The sequence below is a fragment of the Geotrypetes seraphini genome, chromosome 10, assembly GCF_902459505.1.
Source record: "Geotrypetes seraphini chromosome 10, aGeoSer1.1, whole genome shotgun sequence".
NCBI lineage: Eukaryota > Metazoa > Chordata > Amphibia > Gymnophiona > Dermophiidae > Geotrypetes > Geotrypetes seraphini.
In genome coordinates this window covers 102,515,655-102,538,412 of record NC_047093.1, presented here as the reverse complement: position 1 = coordinate 102,538,412, position 22,758 = coordinate 102,515,655, and the positions used below count along the sequence as shown (strand labels likewise).

Sequence of the window (22,758 nt, the reverse complement as noted above, 5' to 3'; positions counted from 1 at the left end):
CTTCCTCTGCCGGCGGTCCTGCCCCTTCTCTTAGCCCTGCGCCTACGCTGCTTCCTCTTCCGGCGGTCCCGCCCTTTCTCTGACGTTTTACACGGGTGTGCGGTATTTGAGTGAAAATACGGTACCTGCTGTCCTCAGAGAAAGCACAATTGCTTACCGTAAACGTTTGTTATCCAGGGACAGCAGGCAGATATGTGGGTGACATCATCCACGAAGCCCTGGTGCAGACAGTATTAAAAGTGCACTGTCACTTCAAGTTTTAAGAAAACCTTGCGACTGCCCGCACCACACATGAGCAAGTGCCTTCCCGCCCAACGTAGGCTCGCGGTACCTCAGTTTCGTAAGCAAGCTAAGAAACCAACCAGGGGAGGTGGGTGGGTTGTGAGAATATCTGCCTGCTGTCTTTGGTTAAAGTACAGTTACTTACCATAATAGGTGTTATCCAGGGACAGCAGGCAGTTATTCTCACATGTGGATGACGTCATCCACGGAGCCCCGGATGCGGATAGCCTCGCAAGCAGACTTGCTTGTAGAAACTCTAGAAGTTTTGTGACTACTGCACTGCACATGCACAAATGACTTCCCGCCCAGCGTAGGGCGCGTCTCCTCAGTTCAAATAGCTAGCAGAGAAGCCAACCAGGGGAGGTGTGTGGGTTGTGAGAATAGCTGCTTGCTGTCCCTGGCTAACACCTGCTACAGTAAGTAACTGTGCTTTATCCCAGGACAAGCAGGCAGCCTATTCTCACATGTGGGTGACCTCAAAGCTAACCAGAATGGGATGGTGGAAGCGTTAGCAATTCAGGAGAATAAATTTTGTAATACTGCCTGGCCAAAATGGCCATCCTGTCTGGAGAAAGCATCCAGACAATAATGAGAGGTGAAGGTAGGAACCGAGGACCAGGTGGCAGCCTTGCAAATTTCCTCATTAGGAGTAGATCTGAGGAAAACTACAGAGGCCGCCATGGCTCTGACTTTGTGGGCTGTGACTCGACTCTGTAGATGCAGTCCAGCCTGGGCATAGCAGAAAGAGATGCAAGCAGACATCCAGTTGGAGAGGGTGCGCTTGGAAATTGGATGCCCTAATTTGTTTGGATCAAAGGAAACAAAAAGTTGAGGAGCAGTTCTATGTGGTTTGGAGTGGTCTAAGTAGAAGGCCAAAGCACGCTTGCAGTCCAGAGTATGAAGAGCCGATTCTCCAGAGTGAGAATGAGGCCTTGGAAAAAACACTGGAAGCACAATGGATTAACTGAGATGAAAATCTGAAACCACTTTAGGTAAAAATTTAGGATGAGTACGGAGGACCACCTTGTCATAATGGAATACTGTGAAAGGTGAATCAGCATCTAAAGCTTGTAGCTCACTGACTCTCTGAGCAGATGTAAGAGCAATAAGAAAAACCACTTTCCAAGTGAGATATTGAGATGAGCCGAGGCCATTGGTTCAAAAGGAGGCTTCATCAATTGAGCAAGGACAACATTGAAATCCCAAACCACTAGAGGAGGCTTGAGAGGTAGTTTGACATTGAATAGTCCATACATGAATCTGGAAACCACAGGATGAGCAGAGAGGGGTTTCCCCTTCTACCGGCTGATGGAAAGCAGCAACTGCACTGAGATGGACTCGAATGGATGTTGACTTGAGGCCAGAGGTATATAAGTGCAAAAGATAATCCAAGACAGAAGACAAGGAGGTAGCTTGAGGACAGTTAGGGAAAAATGCTTGAATAATTTGTAATCCGCATAGAATTGTAGGATATGCGGAATATAAATTATTATAAAGAAATAAAAAGAATCCTTGCGATATGTGATGCACCAATTAGAAAATCTAGGCCATTTTTGGTGATAGCATTGTCTAGTGGCAGGCTTCCTGGAAGCCTCTAAAATGTCCCTAACAGATTGAGAGGTATCAAGCTATCAGGTGTAGAGACTGCAGGTTGTGATGACTCTGTGTAAGCAGAGATGGAAAAACTGGTAGAAAAAATGGCTCCCTGCTGCTGAGTTGAAGTAGAAGGGAGAACCACGGTTGCCTGGAAACTATCAGAATCATAGTGGCATGTTCGGTCTTGAGTTTGATAAGAGTCCTGAGAATCAAAAGGAATGGAGGAACGCATAGAGAAACTTGTCCGTCTATTCCAGAAGAAAAGCATCTGCCTCTAGTCAGTGAGGAGAGTATATCCTGGAGCAGAACTGAGGCAGTTTGTTGTTGTGGGGAGACATGAAGAGATCTATCTAAGGACTCCCCCACTGAGAGAAAAGAAGAACATAAGAATTGCCGCTGCTAGGTCAGACCAGTGGTCCATTGTGCCCAGCAGCCCCCAGGTCAAAGACCAGTGCTCTAAATGAGTCCAGCCTCACCTGCGTACATTCCAGTTTAGCAGGAAATTGTCCAACTTTGTCTTGAATCCCTGGAGGGTGTTTTCCCCTATAACAGACTCTGGAAGAGCGTTCCAATTTTCTACCACTCTCTGGGTGAAGAAGAACTTCCTTATGTTTGTACGGAATCTATCCCCTTTCAATTTTAGAGAGTGTACTCTCGTTCTCCCTACCTTGGAGAGGGTGACCAAACTGTCTTTATCTGCTAAGTCTATTCCTTCAGTATTTTGAATGTTTCGATCATGTCCCCTCTCAATCTCCTCTTTTCAAGGGAGAAGAGGCCCAGTTTCTCCAATCTCTCACTGTACAGCAACTCCTCCAGCCACTTAACCATTTTAGTCACTCTTCTCTGGACCCTTTCGAGTAGTACCATGTCCTCCTTCATGTATGGCGACCAGTGCTGGACACAGTACTCCAGGTGAGGGCGCACCATGGCCCGGTACAGTGGCATGATAACCTTCTCCGATCTGTTTGTGATCCCCTTTTTTTATCATTCCTAGCATTCTGTTTGCCCTTTTCGCCGCCGCCGTACATTGTACGGACGGCTTCAGCGACTAGTCAATCAGAACTCCCAAGTCTCTTTCCTGGGAGGTCTCTCCAAGTACCACCCCGGACATCCTGTATTCGTGCATGAGATTTTTGTTAACGACATGCATCACTTTACACTTATACATGTTGAACCTCATTTGCCATGTCAATGCCCATTTCTCCAGCTTGATTATGTCACATTGCAGATCTTCACAATCCCCCTGTGACTTCACTACTCTGAATAACTTTGTATCGTCCACAAATTTAATCACCTCACTCGTCGTACAAATATCCAAATAATTTATAAAGATGTTAAAGAGCACAGGTCCAAGCATCAAGCCCTGCGGCACCCCCCTGGTGATGCTCTTCCACTCCGCGTATTGTACATCTACCCCCCCCACTCTCTGTTTCCTATGCTCCAGCCAGTTTTTAATCCAGGTGAGTATTTCACCCTCAAATCCATGGCTCGCAATTTTCTGAAGTAGTTGTTCATATGGAACTTTGTCGAACACCTTCTGAAAATCCAGATATATCTGCTTGTTTACTCCCTCGAAGAAATGCAGAAAGTTCGTCAAGCAAGATCGTCCTTTGCTGAAGCCTTGTTGGCTGGTCCTCATCAGATCGTATCCGTCAAGGTGATCAATGATGCGGTCCTTTATCAGTGCCTCTACCATCTTTCCCGGTACCAAGGTCAGACTCACCGGTCTGTAGTTTCCCGGATCGCCCCTCAAACCTTTTTTGAAGATCGGCATAACATTCGCCACCTTCCAGTCTTCTGGAATCTTTCCCGATTTGATCGGCAGATTGGCTATTAGTTGAAGCAGTTCAGCTATAGTCCCTTTCAGTTCCTTGATGACCCTCGGATGGATGCTTTCGCTCTTAAGCCTATCGATCTCCAGCATACCTCTTCTACACTGACCGTCAACCCTGTCAGTTTCCCATCTTCGTTTCCAGCATATAGCCTGATGAGTTCCGGTATGCTGTGTTATCCTCTTCGGTAAATACAGACACAAAAAATGTGTTCAGTTTGTCAGCGATTGCTTTGTCCTCCTTTAGCACTCCCTTTTTCCATGGTTATCCAACGGTCCCACCGCTTCCTTTGCAGGTCATTTTCCCTTACTGCCTTATGGCACCTGCGTTGATGTTGTTTGTGCTTATTCTAGTTTTCGTCCATTCTTGACCTATTCCATTCCTTAAACAAAGTTTTCTTGTCTCTGATCGCTTCCTTCACCTCTACAGTGAGCCATGCTGGTTCCTTGTTCTTTTTCCTCTTGGATCCCTTGTTGATAGGTGGTATATATAGATTTTGCACCTTGGTGACTGTGTCCTTAAAAAGGGACCAAGCTAGCGTTTTTACAGTGCTTATCCTCTTCTTAATCTTCTTCCCCACCATGAGTCTCATCCCTTCGTAATTCCCTTTTTAGAAGTTCAGTGCCAGGGCAGTCGTTCTGGACCGATGTTTTGCCCCTGTGTCCAATGCGAAGCGGATCATATTGTGTACACTGTTTCTCAGCATCCCTTCTACTTCTACACTTTGTGCCGATCCTCGCAGTCCATTTATAATTAAGTCCAGAATTGCATTTCCTCTTGCATTTTCCTTGACAGCATCCAGGAACTTGGTCTCCCTAGCGCAGCCAGAGGTGCCTAGATTCCAGTCTATCCCCGGATAGTTGAAGTCACCCATGATAACTGCGTTGCCTCCCTTGCAGTTGCATTTAATCTCGTCCGTCATTTCTCCATCAATTTCTTCGGACTGCCCTGGGGGTCGTTAGTAGATGCCGATCTTCGTTTCCAGTCCATTTAATTTTGACCCATAGAGACTTTAACTTATCCGTCTGTTGTGGCGTGTTCTCTCCTGTAGATTCAATTCCCTCCTTTGATGTACAGTGGTACCTTGGATTACGAGCATAATCCGTTCCAGTAAGAAATAATGGGTCTAAAAACAAAGGAGAGGGAGAGAGATGATGGACAATGGGATTTAAGGAGGAAAGGGAGAGATGTTGGACACAAGGGATAGTGTTGGGGGGGATAGAGATACTGGATAGAAGGGTAGTTGGGAAAAGAAAGGGAGAGATGGTGGACCCTTGGGTGGTGGGGAAGGAGGGAGAGATGCTGGATGAAAGGGTAGTTAAGAAAAGGTGGATCTGTGGATGGAGATGAAAAAAAAAAGAAAGATGCTAGACCTCCGAGGGAAGGAAGGAAAACGGAAGGGGAGGACAGAGATGGCAGATGGATGGTTAGCACGGAGAAAGAAGGAGACTCTGGCAAGCAAGTTATCAGAAGACAACCAGAGCCTGGGACCAACAAGATTTCAATAATGACCAGACAACAAAAGGTAGAAAAAAGCACAGTTACTTACCGTAACAGGTGTTATCCAGGGACAGCAGGCAGATATTCTTGACTGATGGGTGACGGCACCGACGGAGCCCCGGTACGGACAATTTTAGAGTGATTGCACTCTAAGAACTTGGAAAGTTCTATTAGGCCGCACCGCGCACGCGCGAGTGCCTTCCCGCCCGACAGAGACACGCGGTCCCCAGTTAGGATAAGCCAGCTAAGAAGCCAACCCGGGGAGGTGGGTGGGACGCAAGAATATCTGCCTGCTGTCCCTGGATAACACCTGTTACGGTAAGTAACTGTGCTTTATCCCAGGACAAGCAGGCAGCATATTCTTGACTGATGGGTGACCTCCAAGCTAACAAAAAGAGGGATGGAGGGAAGGTTGGCCATTAGGAAAACAAATTTTGCAAAACAGATTGGCCGAAGTGTCCATCCCGTCTGGAGAATGCATCCAGACAATAATGAGATGTAAAAGTATGAACTGAGGACCAAGTAGCAGCCTTGCAGATTTCCTCAATAGGAGTGGAACGGAGGAAAGCTACAGATGCTGCCATCGCTCGGACTCTATGGGCCGTGACAGAACCTTCCAGTGTCAGTCTGGTCTGAGCATAACAGAATGAAATGCACGCTGCCAGCCAATTAGACAACGTACGTTTAGAAACAGGACGTCCCAATTTATTCGGATCAAAGGACAGAAAGAGTTGGGGAACTGATCTGTGGGGTTTCGTACGCTCTAGATAGTAAGCTAGAGCCCTCTTACAATCCAAAGTATGCAGAGCCTGTTCCCCAGAATGAGAGTGAGGTTTCGGAAAGAAGACAGGCAGAACAATGGATTGGTTGAGATGGAATTCAGAGACAACCTTAGGGAGAAACTTTGGATGTGTACACAGAACCACCTTGTCATGATGAAAGACCGTAAAAGGTGGATCTGCAACTAGTGCATGTAGCTCACTGACCCTCCTGGCAGAGGTAAGAGCAATAAGGAAAAGTACTTTCCAAGTGAGAAACTTGAAAGGAGTGGTAGCCAAAGGTTCAAATGGAGGCTTCATTAAGGCGGAAAGAACCACATTGAGATCCCAGATAACAGGAGGGGCTTTAAGAGGTGGTTTCACATTGAAAAGACCCCGCATGAACCTGGACACCAGGGGATGAGCTGAGAGAAGTTTTCCATGAACCGGCTCATGAAAAGCAGCAATGGCACTGAGGTGGACTCTGATGGACGTAGACTTAAGGCCAGAGTCAGACAAAGAAAGCAGATAATCCAACAATGTCTCCACTGCCAGGGAAGTGGGATCAAGATGATGAAGAAGACACCAGGAAGAAAATCGTGTCCACTTCTGATGGTAACATTGCAGAGTGGCTGGTTTCCTGGAGGCATCTAGAATGGAACGAACGGGCTGAGACAAAAGAGTATCATGAGAAGTCAGCCCGAGAGATACCAAGCTGTCAGGTGCAGAGACTGAAGGTTGGGATGTAGAAGGGTCTCCTGATGCTGTGTAAGCAGAGAAGGAAACAGTGGAAGAAGAAAAGGTTCCCTGGAACTGAGTTGAAGTATAAGGGAGAACCAATGTTGCCTGGGCCACCTCGGAGCAATCAGAATCATGGTGGCTCGTTCCCTCTTGAGCTTGAACAAGGTTCTCAACATGAGAGGCAGAGGAGGGAAAGCGTACAGGAACAGATTGGACCAGTCGAGGAGAAATGCATCCGCTGCCAGACGGTGAGGAGAGTAAAGTCTGGAGCAAAAAAGGGGCAGCTGGTGATTGTGAGGAGCTGCAAAAAGGTCTATCTGAGGAGTGCCCCATTGAGCGAAGATGGACTGTAGAGTGAAAGGATCGAGTGCCCACTCGTGAGGCTGGAGAATTCTGCTGAGCTTGTCCGCTAAGGAATTCTTTTCTCCCTGAATGTAGATAGCTTTCAGGAATAGATGGTGATTTATGGCCCAAGTCCAGATCTTCTGGGCTTCCTGGCACAAGAGGCGAGAGCCTGTCCCACCCTGTTTGTTGATGTAGTACATCGCAACTTGATTGTCTGTGCACAGCAGGAGGACTTGAGGAAAGAGAAAATGTTGGAAGGCCTTGAGGGCATAAAACATCGCTCTGAGTTCCAGGAAATTGATGTGATGCTTCATTTCCTGAGCTGTCCAAAGTCCTTGAGTTTGGAACTCGTTCAAATGAGCTCCCCAGGCGTAAGGGGAGGCATCGGTGGTGATGATAAGTTGATGAGGAGGTAGATGGAAGAGAAGACCTCTGGAGAGATTTGAGGATATCAACCACCATTGTAGAGACTGACGAAGAGATGATGTCACAGATATGTGACGTGAGCAAGGATTCATCGCTTGGGACCACTGGGTAGCTAGGGTCCATTGAGGAGTGCGCAGGTGAAGACGTGCGAAGGGTGTGACATGAACTGTGGAGGCCATGTGACCCAAGAGTATCATCATTTGCTTGGCAGAGATGGAATGTTGTGTAAGCACCTGCTGACATAGAGATTGAAGCGTTTGAAGACGGTTGGATGGCAGGAACGCTCTCATGAGGACTGTGTGCAAGACAGCTCCGATGAATTGAATCTCTGAGTGGGGATGAGATGAGATTTGGGTAGATTGATCTCGAACCCCAGAAGTTGAAGAAACAGGATGGTTTGGTTGGTGGCCAGGAGAACAGTCTGAGATGAATTGGCCTTGATTAACCAGTCGTCCAGGTAAGGAAAGACCTGAAGGTGGTGAGAGCGTAGAAAGGCAGCCACCACAATCAGACATTTGGTGAACACTCTTGGAGAGGAGGCAAGACCGAAGGGCAGCACCTTGTATTGGTAATGACAACGATTGATCATGAAGCATAGGTACTGTCTGGAGGCCAGATTGACCGGTATATGAGTGTATGCTTCTTTGAGATCGAGGGAACATAGCCAGTCGCCTTGATTGAGAAGAGGGTAAAGAGTGGCCAGAGAAAGCATTCTGAATTTCTCTTTGACCAAGCATTTGTTTAGATCGCGAAGATCTAGGATGGGTCTGAGATCTCCTGTCTTTTTGGGAACTAGAAAATAACGGGAGTAGAATCCTTGCCCCTTTTGATCTAGAGGAACTTCCTCTATGGCGTTCAGAAGGAGGAGGGATTGAACCTCTTGAAGAAGGAGGGAAGACTGAGGAGTGTTCAAAGCAGACTCTTTTGGTAGACCTTGGGCAGGAAGAGTCTGAAAGTTGAGAGAGTAGCCGTGGTGGATGATGTTGAGGACCCACTGGTCCGAGGTGATGGTTTCCCAACGGCTTATGAAATGAGTAAGGCGTCCTCCTATAGGCAGGGGAAGATGGGCAGATGGAGGGATACTGGCTATGTCCTGGAGAACCAAGTCAAAAGGGTTGTGAAGGTTTTTGTGGAGGAGGAGGCTTCACCTGTTGTTGCTGCTGTGCAGGTCTAGTGTTTTGTCTTTGTTGTTGCCTCTGACGCCTGGGTTGTTGAGCTGCCGGTGGCAAAGGACGAGCCACAAATCGACGCTGGTAGGCCGATTGCTGACGAAAAGGCCTGGTAGGTGGGGTCTTCTTTTTTGTTTTGAGGAGAGTATCCCACCTAGTTTCATGAGCCGAAAGCTTTTGAGTAGTGGAGTCCATGGATTCTCCAAACAGCTCATCCCCCAGGCAAGGTGCATTAGCCAGTCGATCCTGATGATTGACATCAAGTTCTGACACTCTGAGCCATGCCAGTCGGCGCATGGCCACCGACATAGCTGTGGCCCGAGAGGTCAGCTCAAAGGTGTCATAGATCGACCTGACCATGAACTTTCGAAGTTGTAAGAGCGATGAAGAAATTTGGCGAAAGGCAGATTTCTTACGGTCAGGGAGGTACTTCTCAAAAGCAGTCAGATTTTGTATGAGATGCTTGAGATAGAATGAGAAGTGGAAAGCGTAATTCCCTGACCTGTTGGCTAACATCGCATTCTGGTACAACCTCTTGCCAAATTTGTCCATGGCTTTACCTTCTCTGCCAGGAGGGACTGAGGCGTATACACTAGCTCCCGTGGATTTCTTTAGAGTGGATTCCACTAATAGAGACTCATGTGGGAGCTGTGGTTTGTCAAATCCAGGAATCGGGATGACTTTATATAAGGAGTCTAACTTGCGGGGGGCTCCAGGTATGGTCAAAGGTGTCTCTAAATTCTTGTAAAACGTCTCTCTCAAGATGTCATGGAGAGGTAATTTGAGATATTCCCTTGGAGGTTGGTCAAAATCCAGTGCATCAAGTAAAGCTTTGGATTTCTTTGACTCAGCCTCCAAGGGAATAGAGAGAGAGTCACACATCTCTTTTAAAAAAGATGAGAAAGAGGTTACATCTGGTCTAGAGGATGGGTCTAAAGCAGAAGGATCCTCATCACCAGATGAACATTCCCCTTCAGAGAGAAGAGGGTCCTCTGAGTCACCCCACAGATCAGGATCCCGAATCTGAAAACTGCGGTCTCGAGATTCCGGTGTGGAGGGTTCCAGGTGTCGGGATTTGCGTGCCGACTTACCTGACCTCATAGACACGGTACCGGGAGACATTAAGGGCTGCATCGGTGCCGAAGTCTGAACAGCCTGGTGTTGAGCTCTCGGTTCCGGTGCGAGGACTGGCATGGAGACCGAGGAAGCAGAATGTAGCGGTACCGACAAAGTGGATGCCGAAAGAATGGGCTGCTCCACTGTCGGTACCGGTGGCTCAGACCAGACCGGGACCGGAAGGCTCGGTGCCAAAAGTGCAGGAAGGAGTTGTTGCAACTGTTCCTTAAGCTGCACCTGCAGGACAGCGGCGATCCGCTCGTCCAGCGAAGGCACCGGTACCGCCTTTTTCTTCTGCGGTACCTGCGGTGCCGCTCTACGCCCCGAGGATGAGGAACCCGAGGTCGAGGGGCTCACCTCTATTGGGGCGGAGCGCTTCCGTGGACCCCTCGAGGTCGGCAGGACTGGGCTCGCTGCTACTGAGACCGGAGGACGCTCCAACGGGGAAGGCTTCTTAGCCGGCTTACCTGAGGGATGCGACGCCGACGCGGTATCGCGCGGTGTCGACGAGGTGGGTGCCGACTGAGACGGGACCGATGTCGGTGCCGGTGCCGCAGAGTCAGACATCTCGGCACCAAACAATAATTGCTGCTGGATCTGCCGATTTTTCAGAGTTCTCTTTTTTAAAGTCGCACAGCGGGTGCAGGTAGACGCTCGATGGTCAGGACCAAGACACTGTAGACACCAGTTGTGTGGGTCAGTGAGTGAAATTGGTCGTGCACACCGCTGGCACTTCTTAAATCCAGGTTGAGGGGGCATGAAGGTAAAAACGGCTTCTGCCAAATCGAAGGCCGAGGCCTCGATGGTGGCAACAGGCCCCGCCGGGGCGAAATTGAAAGAAGTGAAAAAAAAAACCAAAGTTTTGTTTTTTTTTTTTAAAGAAAAGAAAATAAAAGAAAATGAAGGAAATAATATTTCCTTAAGGGTTTACGCGAGCAGGAAGGCGATATGAAAAAAGTCTTCAACAGCCGTTGAAGAAAACGCGTCTTCTTAGCTCCGCGGAAACTAAGAAACTGGGGACCGCGCGCCTCTGTCGGGCGGGAAGGCACTCGCGCGTGCGCGGTGCGGCCTACTAGAACTTTCCAAGTTCTTAGAGTGCAATCACTCTAAAATTGTCCGTACCGGGGCTCCGTCGGTGCCGTCACCCATCAGTCAAGAATATGCTGCCTGCTTGTCCTGGGATAACTAATTTTATTTTCCATTTTGTGATTACAATATGTCAGATTTGAAACATGTATCCTGCCAGAGCTGGTGTTAGACCGCAAACGTGAGCTAGGATTTAACAGAGAGAGGAAAAGTCTTTTTTGTTTGTTTATTTTGTTTACACCACAGCGCCAGTGTGGTTAGGAGAAGGCAAAGAGGGTGAAGAGGCTGTAAAATAAACCCACCAGGATGTTTGAAAAAAAAAAAAAAAAAAAAAAGCAATTGGGCATGAAAATCGAATCGAATCGAAAAACCAATTCAATAGGCTGAATCGAATCAAATTTTTTTTTCCTGAAACAAGTAGCACTAGTGCACATCCGGCCGGGTCCGGAAGCTCCCGCGCTGCTGAAAACAGCATCTGAGCGCGGCTGCCGTATTTATTCCAGAGCAGAGTTGGCAGCCACGCTGAAGTGCACGAAGGTCCCGCGATGACTACTTCTGCTGCCGTTGCTTCGAAAGAGGTAAGTGACATCGGAGGGGGGGTTGACCGGCAGCAGCAGTCATTGCGGGACCTTGCCGCAACTCCCTGCATTTGTCGGCCCAGCCCCCCTCCGACGTCACTTACCTCTTCTGGAGCAGAGGCAGCAGAAGTAGTCATCGCGGGACCTTGCTGATGGAAGGGTGGTGGAAGGAGAAAAAGGGAGTCAGGGTGGTATGGAAGCATGATGAAGGGTGAGAAAGGGGGCAGATGCTGATGGAAGTGGGGGGAAGGGAGAGGAGAGAGTGAAATGCCAGACTATGGGGGTGTGGGAGAGATGGAAGGGGGAGGCATAAAGTTTCTAGAAAGTGAATAGAAAGAGAGAAGATATATAGAAGGGGCAGAGAGAGGGTAGACAGTGGATGAAAGGAAGAGAGTGACAAAAAGATGCTTTAGGGGAGATGCATCGCTGTTTCTGTGGTGTTGCATTGTATGCAGAGTCCAGCTTCTTGGTGCTTCAGTTTAATCTTTGTCTACGTATTTTTATTCTATCTCCCCATTTACAAAACTGTAGAGCGTTTTTTAGCGTTGGCATCTGAGCTGTTACCACCATGGCTAAAAACCACACTACAGTTTTGTAAAAGGGGGAGGGGATAGTTTGTGATTACATACTAGGCGAAGGTGTTTTCTGTGTTTGAAAAGACATGGTTTTCTGTTAGGATTGACTGTGTAGGGTTGATCTGTACTAGTCTGGCTTGTTTAGTTTTACAATGGGTGTATTGATGTACTGCTCACTGCAGTGTGTAAGATGCTGCCTTTTCCTAGGTACACTCTTGTGTGACGTGTGGATTGTTACTAAAAATCATGTTTTTCATACTGATGGGGGGGTCAAAAAATGATGGGCCCCGGGTACCACATATGCTAGGTACGCCACTGACCCCTGGTCTAGAACCTTTGCTTTTGAATGAGCCCTCTCTATACCCATCTTAATATTAAACCGTACCATGCAGTGATCACTGGATGCCAAATGATCACCCACTGTAACATCAGAAACACTTAACTCATTTGTAAGCACTAAGGGCTAGATTCACTAAAGATCGCGACTTAATTGTTGTTGGTCGATTCTCTGGCTGATTCTTCAACAGCGATTGATTCATTATCAAGTTTGCATGTAAACGATTTGAACGGAGGTGCAAATCATTTGCATGCAAACCCAACCAATTCAATCGCTCATTGAGCGATTGAGATATGCACACAGCCTTAACAGAAGTGACAAGGAAAGCAGCCTCCTGTCACTGCTGTTAGGGCTTCTGCCATGCCATGCCCCCCCCCCCCGTGCCAGCAACCCACAGTCACCCCCCCCTCAAATAAAATTTTTTTTTTTTTAAAAGGCAGGAAGGATGCCTTCCTGCCACCGGATGCTCCTGCTGCCCCCCTAAATCAAGAAAAAAATTATAGTAGGGATGCCCACTCCTTCCTACCACCGGATGCTCCCCCCCTCCCGAGCCAAGAAAAAATGGCAGGAGGAATGCCCACCCCCCCTGCCACCAGACGGCCCCTCCATCTCCAGGCCCCCATGCCCCCTTACCTGTACTGAAAACAGCTCCAGCTCCTCCCACGATGACACTGGGCCTTAGGCCCCTCCCCTGTGCATCATGTAATGCATGGGAAGGGGCCTATAAGGCCCTGATTGGTTCAGATGCCTCAGTCTCCTCCCTTGGGAGGGGCCTGAAGCATCTGAGCCAATCAGGGTCTTAGGCCCATCAGAGGGGAGGGACTAAGGTCCAGTGTCGTCGCGGGAAATGTTTTTAGTACCTCCTGCTCCCAACTTCCAGGTACGGTGCATGGGAGAGGGGGAGGGGCATCTGGTGGAAGGAGGGAGTGGGCATACCACCAGAAATTTCCGCTCCTCCGGAACCAAGAAAAAAATGGCAGGAGGGATGCCCACTCCCTCCTGCCACCAGACGCCCCCTCTCCCTCCAGGCCCCCTTACCTGTACTGAAAACAGCTCTTGCTCCTCCCACGATGATAGGTCTACAGCAGTCGGGTTTTAGGATCGGTAAACCCGATGATGGCTACCATGAGAACAGCTCAGGGCCAGGCAGGAGCACAGAAAGATTGCTCCTGCCCGATAAACCGCTGGGCTGTGAGAACTCAAGGCAGCCATTCAGGGAGGGGCTCAGCACAGGGCAGAACTGCAGAAAGCTCGCTCCTGCCCGGTGCACCACTGGACCACCAGGGATTCAAAAAGATACACAGGGGGAGCCGGGAAAGAGATAAAAAGATTGTCAAAGTCAGCCGGGACAGGAGGGATCTTTCCTATTCTGGCCCACCAAGTCATACAGGAGGCCTGCAAGACATCGGGAGAGAGGGGTTTAGGGTACAGGACAGGGAAGTGGGACAGGGTACACAGCCTGGCAGGGAGGGAGGTGTGAGGACAAGGTAGAGAGCCTGACAGGGCAGGGAGTGAGGGGGGTTGGATGCAGACCCTGGCAGGGCAGAGCACATGAATATTAACCACCTGCAGCTTATATTAGAGTCAACCTTTTTTCCTCTTTTTTGGGGGGAAAAAAGGTACCTCTACTTTTATTTGGATCGTCATATTCAAGTATATAAGGTATTCCCTTCATTTCCTCATAACTCACTCACTGTATAGCACAGCTGGCTAATATACCTCAATCTATAACAGAGCTGGGTGATAAATGGAGTTAAGGAAGAGAAATCTGTAAACACTGCAGGTAGACATGGAAAGCTCTTTCCTCAATTTCAACACTCTCCAGAATTTCCTATTCTCAAACTTTCTCACCTCACTCTGAAACAGAGCTAGCTGGCTGATTTAAAGGGAGAGAGGGATGGAGTCTATAAACGTTGCAGGCAGAGATAGAAGGTAGAGAATGACACGGGGAAAAATTTTGTCCCCGTCCCTGCGACTACCGTCCCTGTCACTGCCCCATCCCCACGACCACTGTCCCTGCCCCGTCCCCGCGACTACTATTCCTTTAAGCGTCTGTTCCTTTCCTCCACCACCCTTCCCTCTCGCCACCTCCCCGCCCTTTAGCACCCCTTGCACGGCCCCCTCCCTCCTTCCTACCTACCCGAATCTATCTATCTCCCTCCTTCCCTTCCCTTTACCTTTGCGGCACATTTTGAGTAACTTCTTCAAAGCCGTCAGAGCCTGCAAGCAGTAGCGTGCGTGTGTGAGCAGAAGCTTCTCTTCTGACACAACCGGAAGTTGCGTTACAGGAGAAGCTTCTGCCCACACACACACACACGACTGCGGGTAATATCCACCATGTCATTCTCTAATGGAAGGCTCTTTTCTCAATTCCAACACTTTCCAGAACCTCCTGTCCTCAAACTCTCTTCGATTTAGTTTTTCTTAATTTGGGGTTCGGCCACTAGACTACCATGGATGTTGTTAGGGGGAACAGGAGGGGTGGCTAGACCACAACGGAGGGCAATGCAAGTATCCAGAGCACAGTGGTCATGGGGGGGAGGAGAGAGAGAAGACTAGGAAGGTGCCAAAAGTAACTTTTAACCAAGATGCTGGTATACATTTTCCCCAGTAATTGCATGACCAGAATTTCTAGGGGGGAGGGGGAGTTTTTTTGGGTTTTTTTTACATGCCACGGGATAGCAAGTTTAATGCATTTGCATGTATTTAAAGGCAATTCAGGTATGAGAGTTCGTGAAATCCTTCCTGATTTGCTATCCCATGATAAAATTGAGCTAAACCCACAGGAAGTTTTCAGCATCAGATCTGAGAGAGGAGGAAAAGAAGCTGGGTAAGAAAACAAACCCTGATTTCATTTTTAGTTTTAGTCTCTTCATGAAGCAAAATTTCTATACCTTTGTTAATATACTTACTGGCTACTGCTTGTGCTTTTTTGGGCTGTTTAGGTGCAGTGTACTGGAAGGACTCATTCTCCTTGCCCAATGCTCTCTGATCCAGTCCAAAAAGAGAAGCCAGTTTGGTCCTAAAATAAAACAAAACAATAATAAAAAATGAATTACATAAAATCCAGTACTCTTAAAGAGCTTTTAAATAAATGAAGACAACTTGTTTAATTGTTTAAAGAGACACACAAACAATTAAGGCTTACAAGGTTTGTGTTTTTTGCAAGATTAAATGGAGATCTGCAACAATGTGATTTTCATTAAGAGTCTGGAAATGAGGAGCATATACTAAAGCTTGAATCAAGGTCAAGTATCTTATAACTAAACCCCTCCCCCCCTTTTACAAAGCCATGCTAGCAACTGCCGCTGTAGTAACTGCCCCTAAGCCCATGGAGATTTAAAGGGCTTTAGGGCTTTTGATGTGCTGCAGCCACTAGCACAGCTTTGCAAAAGGGGGGAAATGTTAAGATTTAATAGCCCAACTATCTCAAAACAAACAGGATTAGAAATCTTTACAAGCAGCTCTCTAAAAAGCGTGGAGGGGCATAATCGAAAGGGACGTCTAAGTCCGTTTGCGTCTAAGTCGCAAGTCATCCAAAGTAAAAAACAGCCTAGGACACATTGAGTGGGGAGAAGACTGAGGAGAATTAAGACCTTCATAAGAATGAAGGTGGAGAAAGAGAATAAGGAGTAAGACTTTCATTAAAAGTGAAGGTGAAGATTCAGACCCTCTTGCAGACCATGAAAATAAATATTTACTGTGTAGCTGCATTAAAACTTGTCCAAGTCTCATGCACATTGTAAAAACCATATCTCATTGTGTCAGCATTAACAAGAACCTATCTAGGAGTGAAAGGTCACTTGGACACACAAAGTCAGAGGCGTGAAGAAAGTACAAGAGGTTTATTACAGCATTCTTCGAAAAAACACAATTTCAGCTCCTAGTACAATCTCTAATCCTAAGTATCCTAGACTATTGCAACATCCTCTACCTCCCCTGCCCTGCAATAATGATTAAACAACTACAGACAATTCTGTCTCAGAAGTCACCCCCAAAGCAAAAGAAGTACTAAATTGGATGGAGCAATGGATGACTGAATTCAGACTAAAACTAAACTCAGAGAAAACAAAATTTTTCATAGCATCGCCATACCCACTCGACACTAAAGCCCCAATATGCATCAATAACCTTAGTTATCCCATTCAAACTACTATGAAGATATTGGGAGTAACACTGGACCAGAACCTGACTATGAAAGACCAGGTAGACTCCTTGATCAGAAAAATCTTTCTCACCCTCTGGAAGCTTCGGTCCATCAGAGTTTACTTCGATGCCTTATACTGAGTCAACTCGATTATTGTAACATCGCCTACTTGGCACTCCTCCAGAAGTATATGCAGCGATTGCAACTAGTTCAAAATGCAGCGGTTAGACTACTTTGTGGACTGAAGAAGTTTGATCACGTGACACCTTCCAAGCGACACCACTGGCTGCCGATGGAGGCAGGTGTGAAATTCAAGTTTGGTTGTTTTTGCTTCAAGGTACTCTATGGCTTAGCCCCTAAATTCATAACAGACCTTTTCTCTTTCACAACCAACATACAGAAGCGAAGCTCACATCTGAACTTTGTTTCTCCACTGGTTAGAGGCTGTAAATTTAAAAGTCATCACCAACATCTTCTCGCACATCAAGCAGCATTATGGGGTAAAGGCCTTGAACAATTACTCGTGCCTACTACCTATGGAGAATTCAGAAAACGCCTAAAAACACATCTGTTCCTGAAATACTTAGGAAACCAACCTAATCAATCTTAATCCTCAACAAATGATCGCAAGAACTATCAATCACTAAGTCTGTACTTGTTTATTCACTCAATCTGTAACATTTCTAATCATTGTAAACCGCATAGAACTTCATGGTCCTGCGATATATAAACTGTTATTATTATTATTATTAGCGTCTTTTAGCCGGGGCGCTCCGCCCAGCTAATTTAGGTAAGCGCTCGGCTGTCTTCCTCAAATTACATGCTTCCCTCTCAGTGTCCTCTGGATTCCCCCCTAGTCTCACTGTCTCACCTTTAAAACGCTTCCCCCTCAGCATATTCCCACCGGTCATGCTGCTCCCGCCCCACCACCCACACACTACCTCCCTGCTGCCTGTGCCCCGCAACTCATGCATCGCCTGCCCGCAGTGCCACCGCAGCCTGATCCTGGACAAGCGGGAGCTGCGCAGCTTCGTCAGGAACTGAGTGCTCGAGAGGGTCATCGACCGCTACCAGCAGAGCAAGGGGATGGCACTCAAGTACCAGCTCTGTGTGAAGATCCCCAAGGAGGCAACAGTGATGTGCGAGCAGTGTGATATCTTCTGCTGCAAGCCCTGCCACCTGCACAGCCACCTGCCTTGCAGGCCCTTGGCTAAGCACTGTCTGGCACCCCCCGCTCAGGGCCAGGTGAGCCGCAAGCTGAGCCCCCGCAAGATCGCCACCTGCACAGACCACGAGCTGGAGAACCACAGCATGTACTGCGTGCAGTGCAAGATGCCCGTCTGCTACCAGTGCCTGGAGTTGGGTAAACACTCCAGCCACGGGGTCAAGGCTCTAGGGGTCATGTGTAAGTTGCACAAGGTGAGTGCATGAAATTAGTGTGTAAGACAGTCCTAAACATAGAGACAGACAAATTTGGGCGTAAAATGTCAACAGACACAATTTTTAAAAAATACCTTTTTTTACCACTGCACATACATGCCCCCTGAACGTCAGACAAGAATCTAGTAAAACCCCTAAATATTTTACCTCCGTGGATATTGCAATAGTAGTACCTATCAGGAAGAGCATATCCCAATGAACAAACAAAACATATAACCTTTGTTTTCTGAACACTCAGTTTCAATGTTACAATTCATTCAATTATTAATCTCTGTCGCCGCTGAACTGCCTTTCCAAAATCCCCATCAATAGGGAGCTTAAACTAAACATCATCCGCATAAAGCCGATACGAGACCTGTGCGGACCACAGCAGTCTACAGAGGGGGATGAAATAGAGATTAAACAAAACAGCTGACAGGGCCCTGTGGCACACCTATTGTAACTTTGAGACATAAGGTGTGCCCACTGGGCAGGCAGGGAAAATGCTTGAGTACCTGAATAAATTCATGTAAACAGTTCTGAGCTCCTCTGGGAGAATACTATAGAAAATTGAATGAATAAATAAATAATGTGGAGAATCCACAGTGCACCAAAGGTGCAATGCCTACTTTTATTATCATTGGCTCATAATCAATGTAAATTTTGGGAAAAAGAAGAACAGTGTAAAAAAAAAACAAAAAATCTCCCCCAAAAAGGAGAAAAAAGAAACCATTCCCAAAAATCCAAAAGAGCAATATCTTGTAAAGAGCACTAATCCAGGCATTTGTCAGATTCTAGAACTTTGCAGCGCACGAAGATGACTGGGTAGAGGATTAGCTCTGTTGTGACAGGCAAATTTTATTAAGATTTTGGCAGTTAAAATTAAAGAAAAGTGAAGGAAAAGAGAGAATTGAAGTAAGAAATGGCTTCGGGTAAAACTAGTAAAAGTAATCCGGTGAATTCAGGAGCAGGAAGTAAAAAAAGAACAAAAATTGATTCGGTATCCCCGACAGCGGTCCCTTTGCCTCAGGAAGAAATTGATAACAGTGATTTGATGAATGAACTTCAGAAAATTAAAGAAATAGTAAGTGATAACGCTAAAAATATAAAAGATGTGAAGAAGGAAATAGAGAGTCTGACAAATAGAATGCAGGCAGTTGACTTCAAAATTGAGCAGTTAGAAAAGCATGCTGAGAAATCTGAGGCAGAGATGCTGGTGTGTAAAAAAGATCACAGAGAAATAGAGGCGTTGAAAAAGGATTTTGAAGACTTATCAAATCGTGAAAGAAGGAATAATTTGCGTCTGATTGGGATACCTGAGGGGATTGAGCAGAATGATCCTATTCAATTTGTGACTAATTTTATCCCAAAGATCTTGCCATTTAAAAGTTCTTTTCCTTTGGAGATAGAAAGAGCACATCGGATACCGATGAAAAGATCAAATAGTCAGAAGGGTCCCCGTCCAATAATCTTTAAGCTGCTAAGACATCAGCAGGTGGTAGAGATTATAAAGCTGGCTAAAACAAACAAGGATCTTAAATGCCAGGATTCTAAGATCTTTATAGTACCTGACTTTGCAAAAGCTACAGCCTACAAAAGAAAACAGCTTTTGGATTTAAGACCTAAACTGAGAGCAATGGGAGCAAGATATGGATTGATATACCCTGCTATTATGAGGGTAACTTATGAGAATAAAACTTATAATTTTGAAGAAGCAGGCAAATTACAGGAATTTCTAGATCAATATAATTTGCCTATGGTTTCATGAAATTATTTAGAAAATGTAATAAATAATATACTTAGATTATTTTTGGTTTATATTTTTGAGTGAAAATTGAAAGATATTTTATAAAGAAGGAAAAAGTGGAAAAAAAATAGAAAAGGAGAAAATATTTTCTAGAAAATTGTTGCAGTTAGGTTTAAGGGGGATCAACATTTCAAACAAGATTTAAAGAAAAGAAATGAAAAATTTTAAAGAGACAATAAGAAAAGAAGAAAAGAAGATTTTGACAAGGTAAGAAGAGAGATGGAGCATATAGGAAGTGAAGAAAATATGAGGAACAATTATAAGATTTGGATGGTTTCTTAATGTGAATTTATAATTTGCATTTGAGAGTGACTGAGATAATATGAGGACACATAAATGCTGCATTGGAGAAATGTGGGAACTTAGAATATAATAAGATGAAAAATACAAAAGACTATTGATGTAAAGAGAAGAAGATGTGAAGATGGACTGATGGAAATGACTTGAGCATTATTTAGATTTACAATTTGCATCTGAAATTGACTGAGATATAAGGATGATGTTGCAAAAATACTTTATTGGAGAAAGATGAAATAGCAATCTGCAAGAAGATGGAATAAGAGACTGAAACAGCAGGATGAAGATGTACAAGTGTTACAGTTGTGCAGAATGGAGAATAGACTGTAATAGATTGAAGATGCAATGAAAATTAATGAGAGTTTTAAAAAAATATGAGGTCTGCTTGGTTGAAATGTTTGATCCTTCTTTTGATGTAAGGTTAAAAAAAAAAAAAAAAAATGAATATTATAGGATGGAGTGATGTATGTTCCATTGAAGTTGTGAGAAACTTAGCTTAAAAAAAAAAAAATAATAATAATAATATTAATCTTGGGGGGGTATATATTGTAAGAAATGGTTTCCGAAATATTGGGTATATACTTTTATAAATATATTAGAGGTATAGGATGGAAGAATGTTTGGAAATTTGAATGAGAGGGGAAGTATATAATAAAGAATTATAGTAAATATAGGTATTTAGGGTATTGAAGAATGGATTGACTGCAGGATAATTTAGTGTTGGTTGTTTGAAAGATTAGAGAAAGAAAAATGAGTATGTTATTGCCTGTGGGGAGTTTATTTTTGCTCAGTAATATGTGCGTTTCGAAGTTTGCATTTGTGTTAGGGGAGGGGAGGGTGGGGGATGGGAATAGGGGGGATGGGGAAAGAGGGGAGGGAGGGAGACTCATATATTGGTTTAAGGAAAAAGAAAAAATGTATATTTTATGTTTGAGTGGATTATATATGTATTTTATATTTTATTTGTAAAATGGGTTTTAAAATTTTTTCTTTGAATGTAAATGGCCTTAATCACCCTATAAAAAGGAAAAAGGTATTGGAATATATTAAACAACAAAATATAGATATATGTTTCTTGCAAGAGACACATTTGTCTGGAACAGAGTCTATGAAGCTGACAGATAAGTGGATAAAACAATGTTTATTTGCACCAGCGGTAAAAAAGAAGGCAGGAGTAGCAATATTGATTAATAAAAAATGTTCAGCAACATTTAATATGGTAAAGGCAGATCCTCAAGGAAGGTGGGTACTTGTTGACATGAGCATGGGCAGTAATACAATGGCATTACTAAATATATATGCACCTAATTCGAATCAAAGTGAATTCTTTAAATCTCTACAACAATTAGTTTTACCACTGGCTACTACTAATTTAGTGGTGGCTGGGGATTTCAATGCTGTTATAGATCCAATAATGGATAAAAAGCCTAGTAGAATTATGAAATCAATGGGATTAGAAAATTTGATACAAGCATGTAATTTGAAAGATATATGGCGTATTCTTCATTTTAATGATCGGGAATTTACATTTTGTTCACATGTTCATCAATCGTTTTCAAGAATTGATTATATATTTGTTTCAGATCAGATTGTACAGCAAGTTGTAAAAGCTGACATAGAACCAATAGTAATATCTGATCATGGTGGTGTGTGGATAGAAGTTAACTTATTAGATCAAGATAATTCCAAACCTGTATGGAGGTTTGATAATACTTTGCTTGCTGATTCTAAATTTTGCACTGAATTTCAGATAAAAATGAATGAATATTTCAGACTTAATGACCTAGAGGAAATGTCGATTGGAATATTATGGGATGCTTTCAAAGCAACTATGAGAGGACAAATTATATCATATTCTGCGTATAAAAAGAAACAGATAAGAAAGCAATTTGCAAATTTGGAAAAAGAAATTAAAAATTTGGAATTAAAATTGGTTAATAAATGGGAACAAGAGACATTTCAATTATTGTTAAAAAAAAAAAGTGAATATAATGAAATTTCCTCTGGATTAGTAAGGAAAGATATTTTTGCTCAGCAAACGATGTATTATGGTAGTGCAAATAAGGCTGGAAGATTATTGGCAAATTATTTAAAAGCAAAGAAAAGAAAGGAGAAAATAAGCATAATTAAGGATGAATTAGGACATTCTCATTCTCAAATTGGAAATATATTAAAACAATTTTTAAAATATTATAAGTCACTGTATTCTTCTGAGTCTTATTTAGATAAAGAGAAAGATGGGTTGGATTTTTTGAGTTTAGTTAAAGGACCTAAGGTTCCTGATCATATAAAAGGAAGTTTAGATAAACCTATATCATTAAAAGAGTTACAAATGGCATTGAAATCCCTTAGAGTTGGGACCGCTCCAGGTGGAGATGGATTTACAGTGGAGTTTTATAAAGAATTTCAAATTTCCCTTTTACCATATTTATTAAAACTATATCAGGACCAACTGAATAAAGGTTGTATATCAGGCACTATGGCAGAATCTTTAACTATTGTTTTGCCAAAGCCAAATAAAGATCCAACATTGGTGTCAAATTACAGGCCTATATCTTTAATAAATGTAGATGGTAAAATATTAGCTAAGATTTTAGCATTAAGATTGGCTAAAGCTCTTCCGCATATAATAGGAATAAATCAAACTGGATTTGTTGCTCAAAGACACTCTTCAAATAATACTAGACTGGCATTTCAGATGTATTATTTAACAAGACAAATTAATGATCCGGCTTTTTCAGTATCAC

The 22,758-nt window shown here is 44.5% G+C and overlaps 1 protein-coding gene across 4 annotated transcripts in view; it reads right to left on the bottom strand.

Annotated features, from left to right (window-relative positions):
* FKBP15 (FKBP prolyl isomerase 15) overlaps positions 1 to 22,758 on the bottom strand; it is a 337,919-nt gene that overhangs the window by 293,881 nt on the left and 21,280 nt on the right. For all 4 annotated transcript variants that reach the window (XM_033960334.1, XM_033960337.1, XM_033960335.1 and 1 more), the window contains one exon: positions 15,254 to 15,363. In XM_033960334.1, coding sequence (XP_033816225.1) covers positions 15,254 to 15,363 — 110 coding nt within the window. The remainder of the gene's footprint in view (positions 1 to 15,253; positions 15,364 to 22,758) is intronic.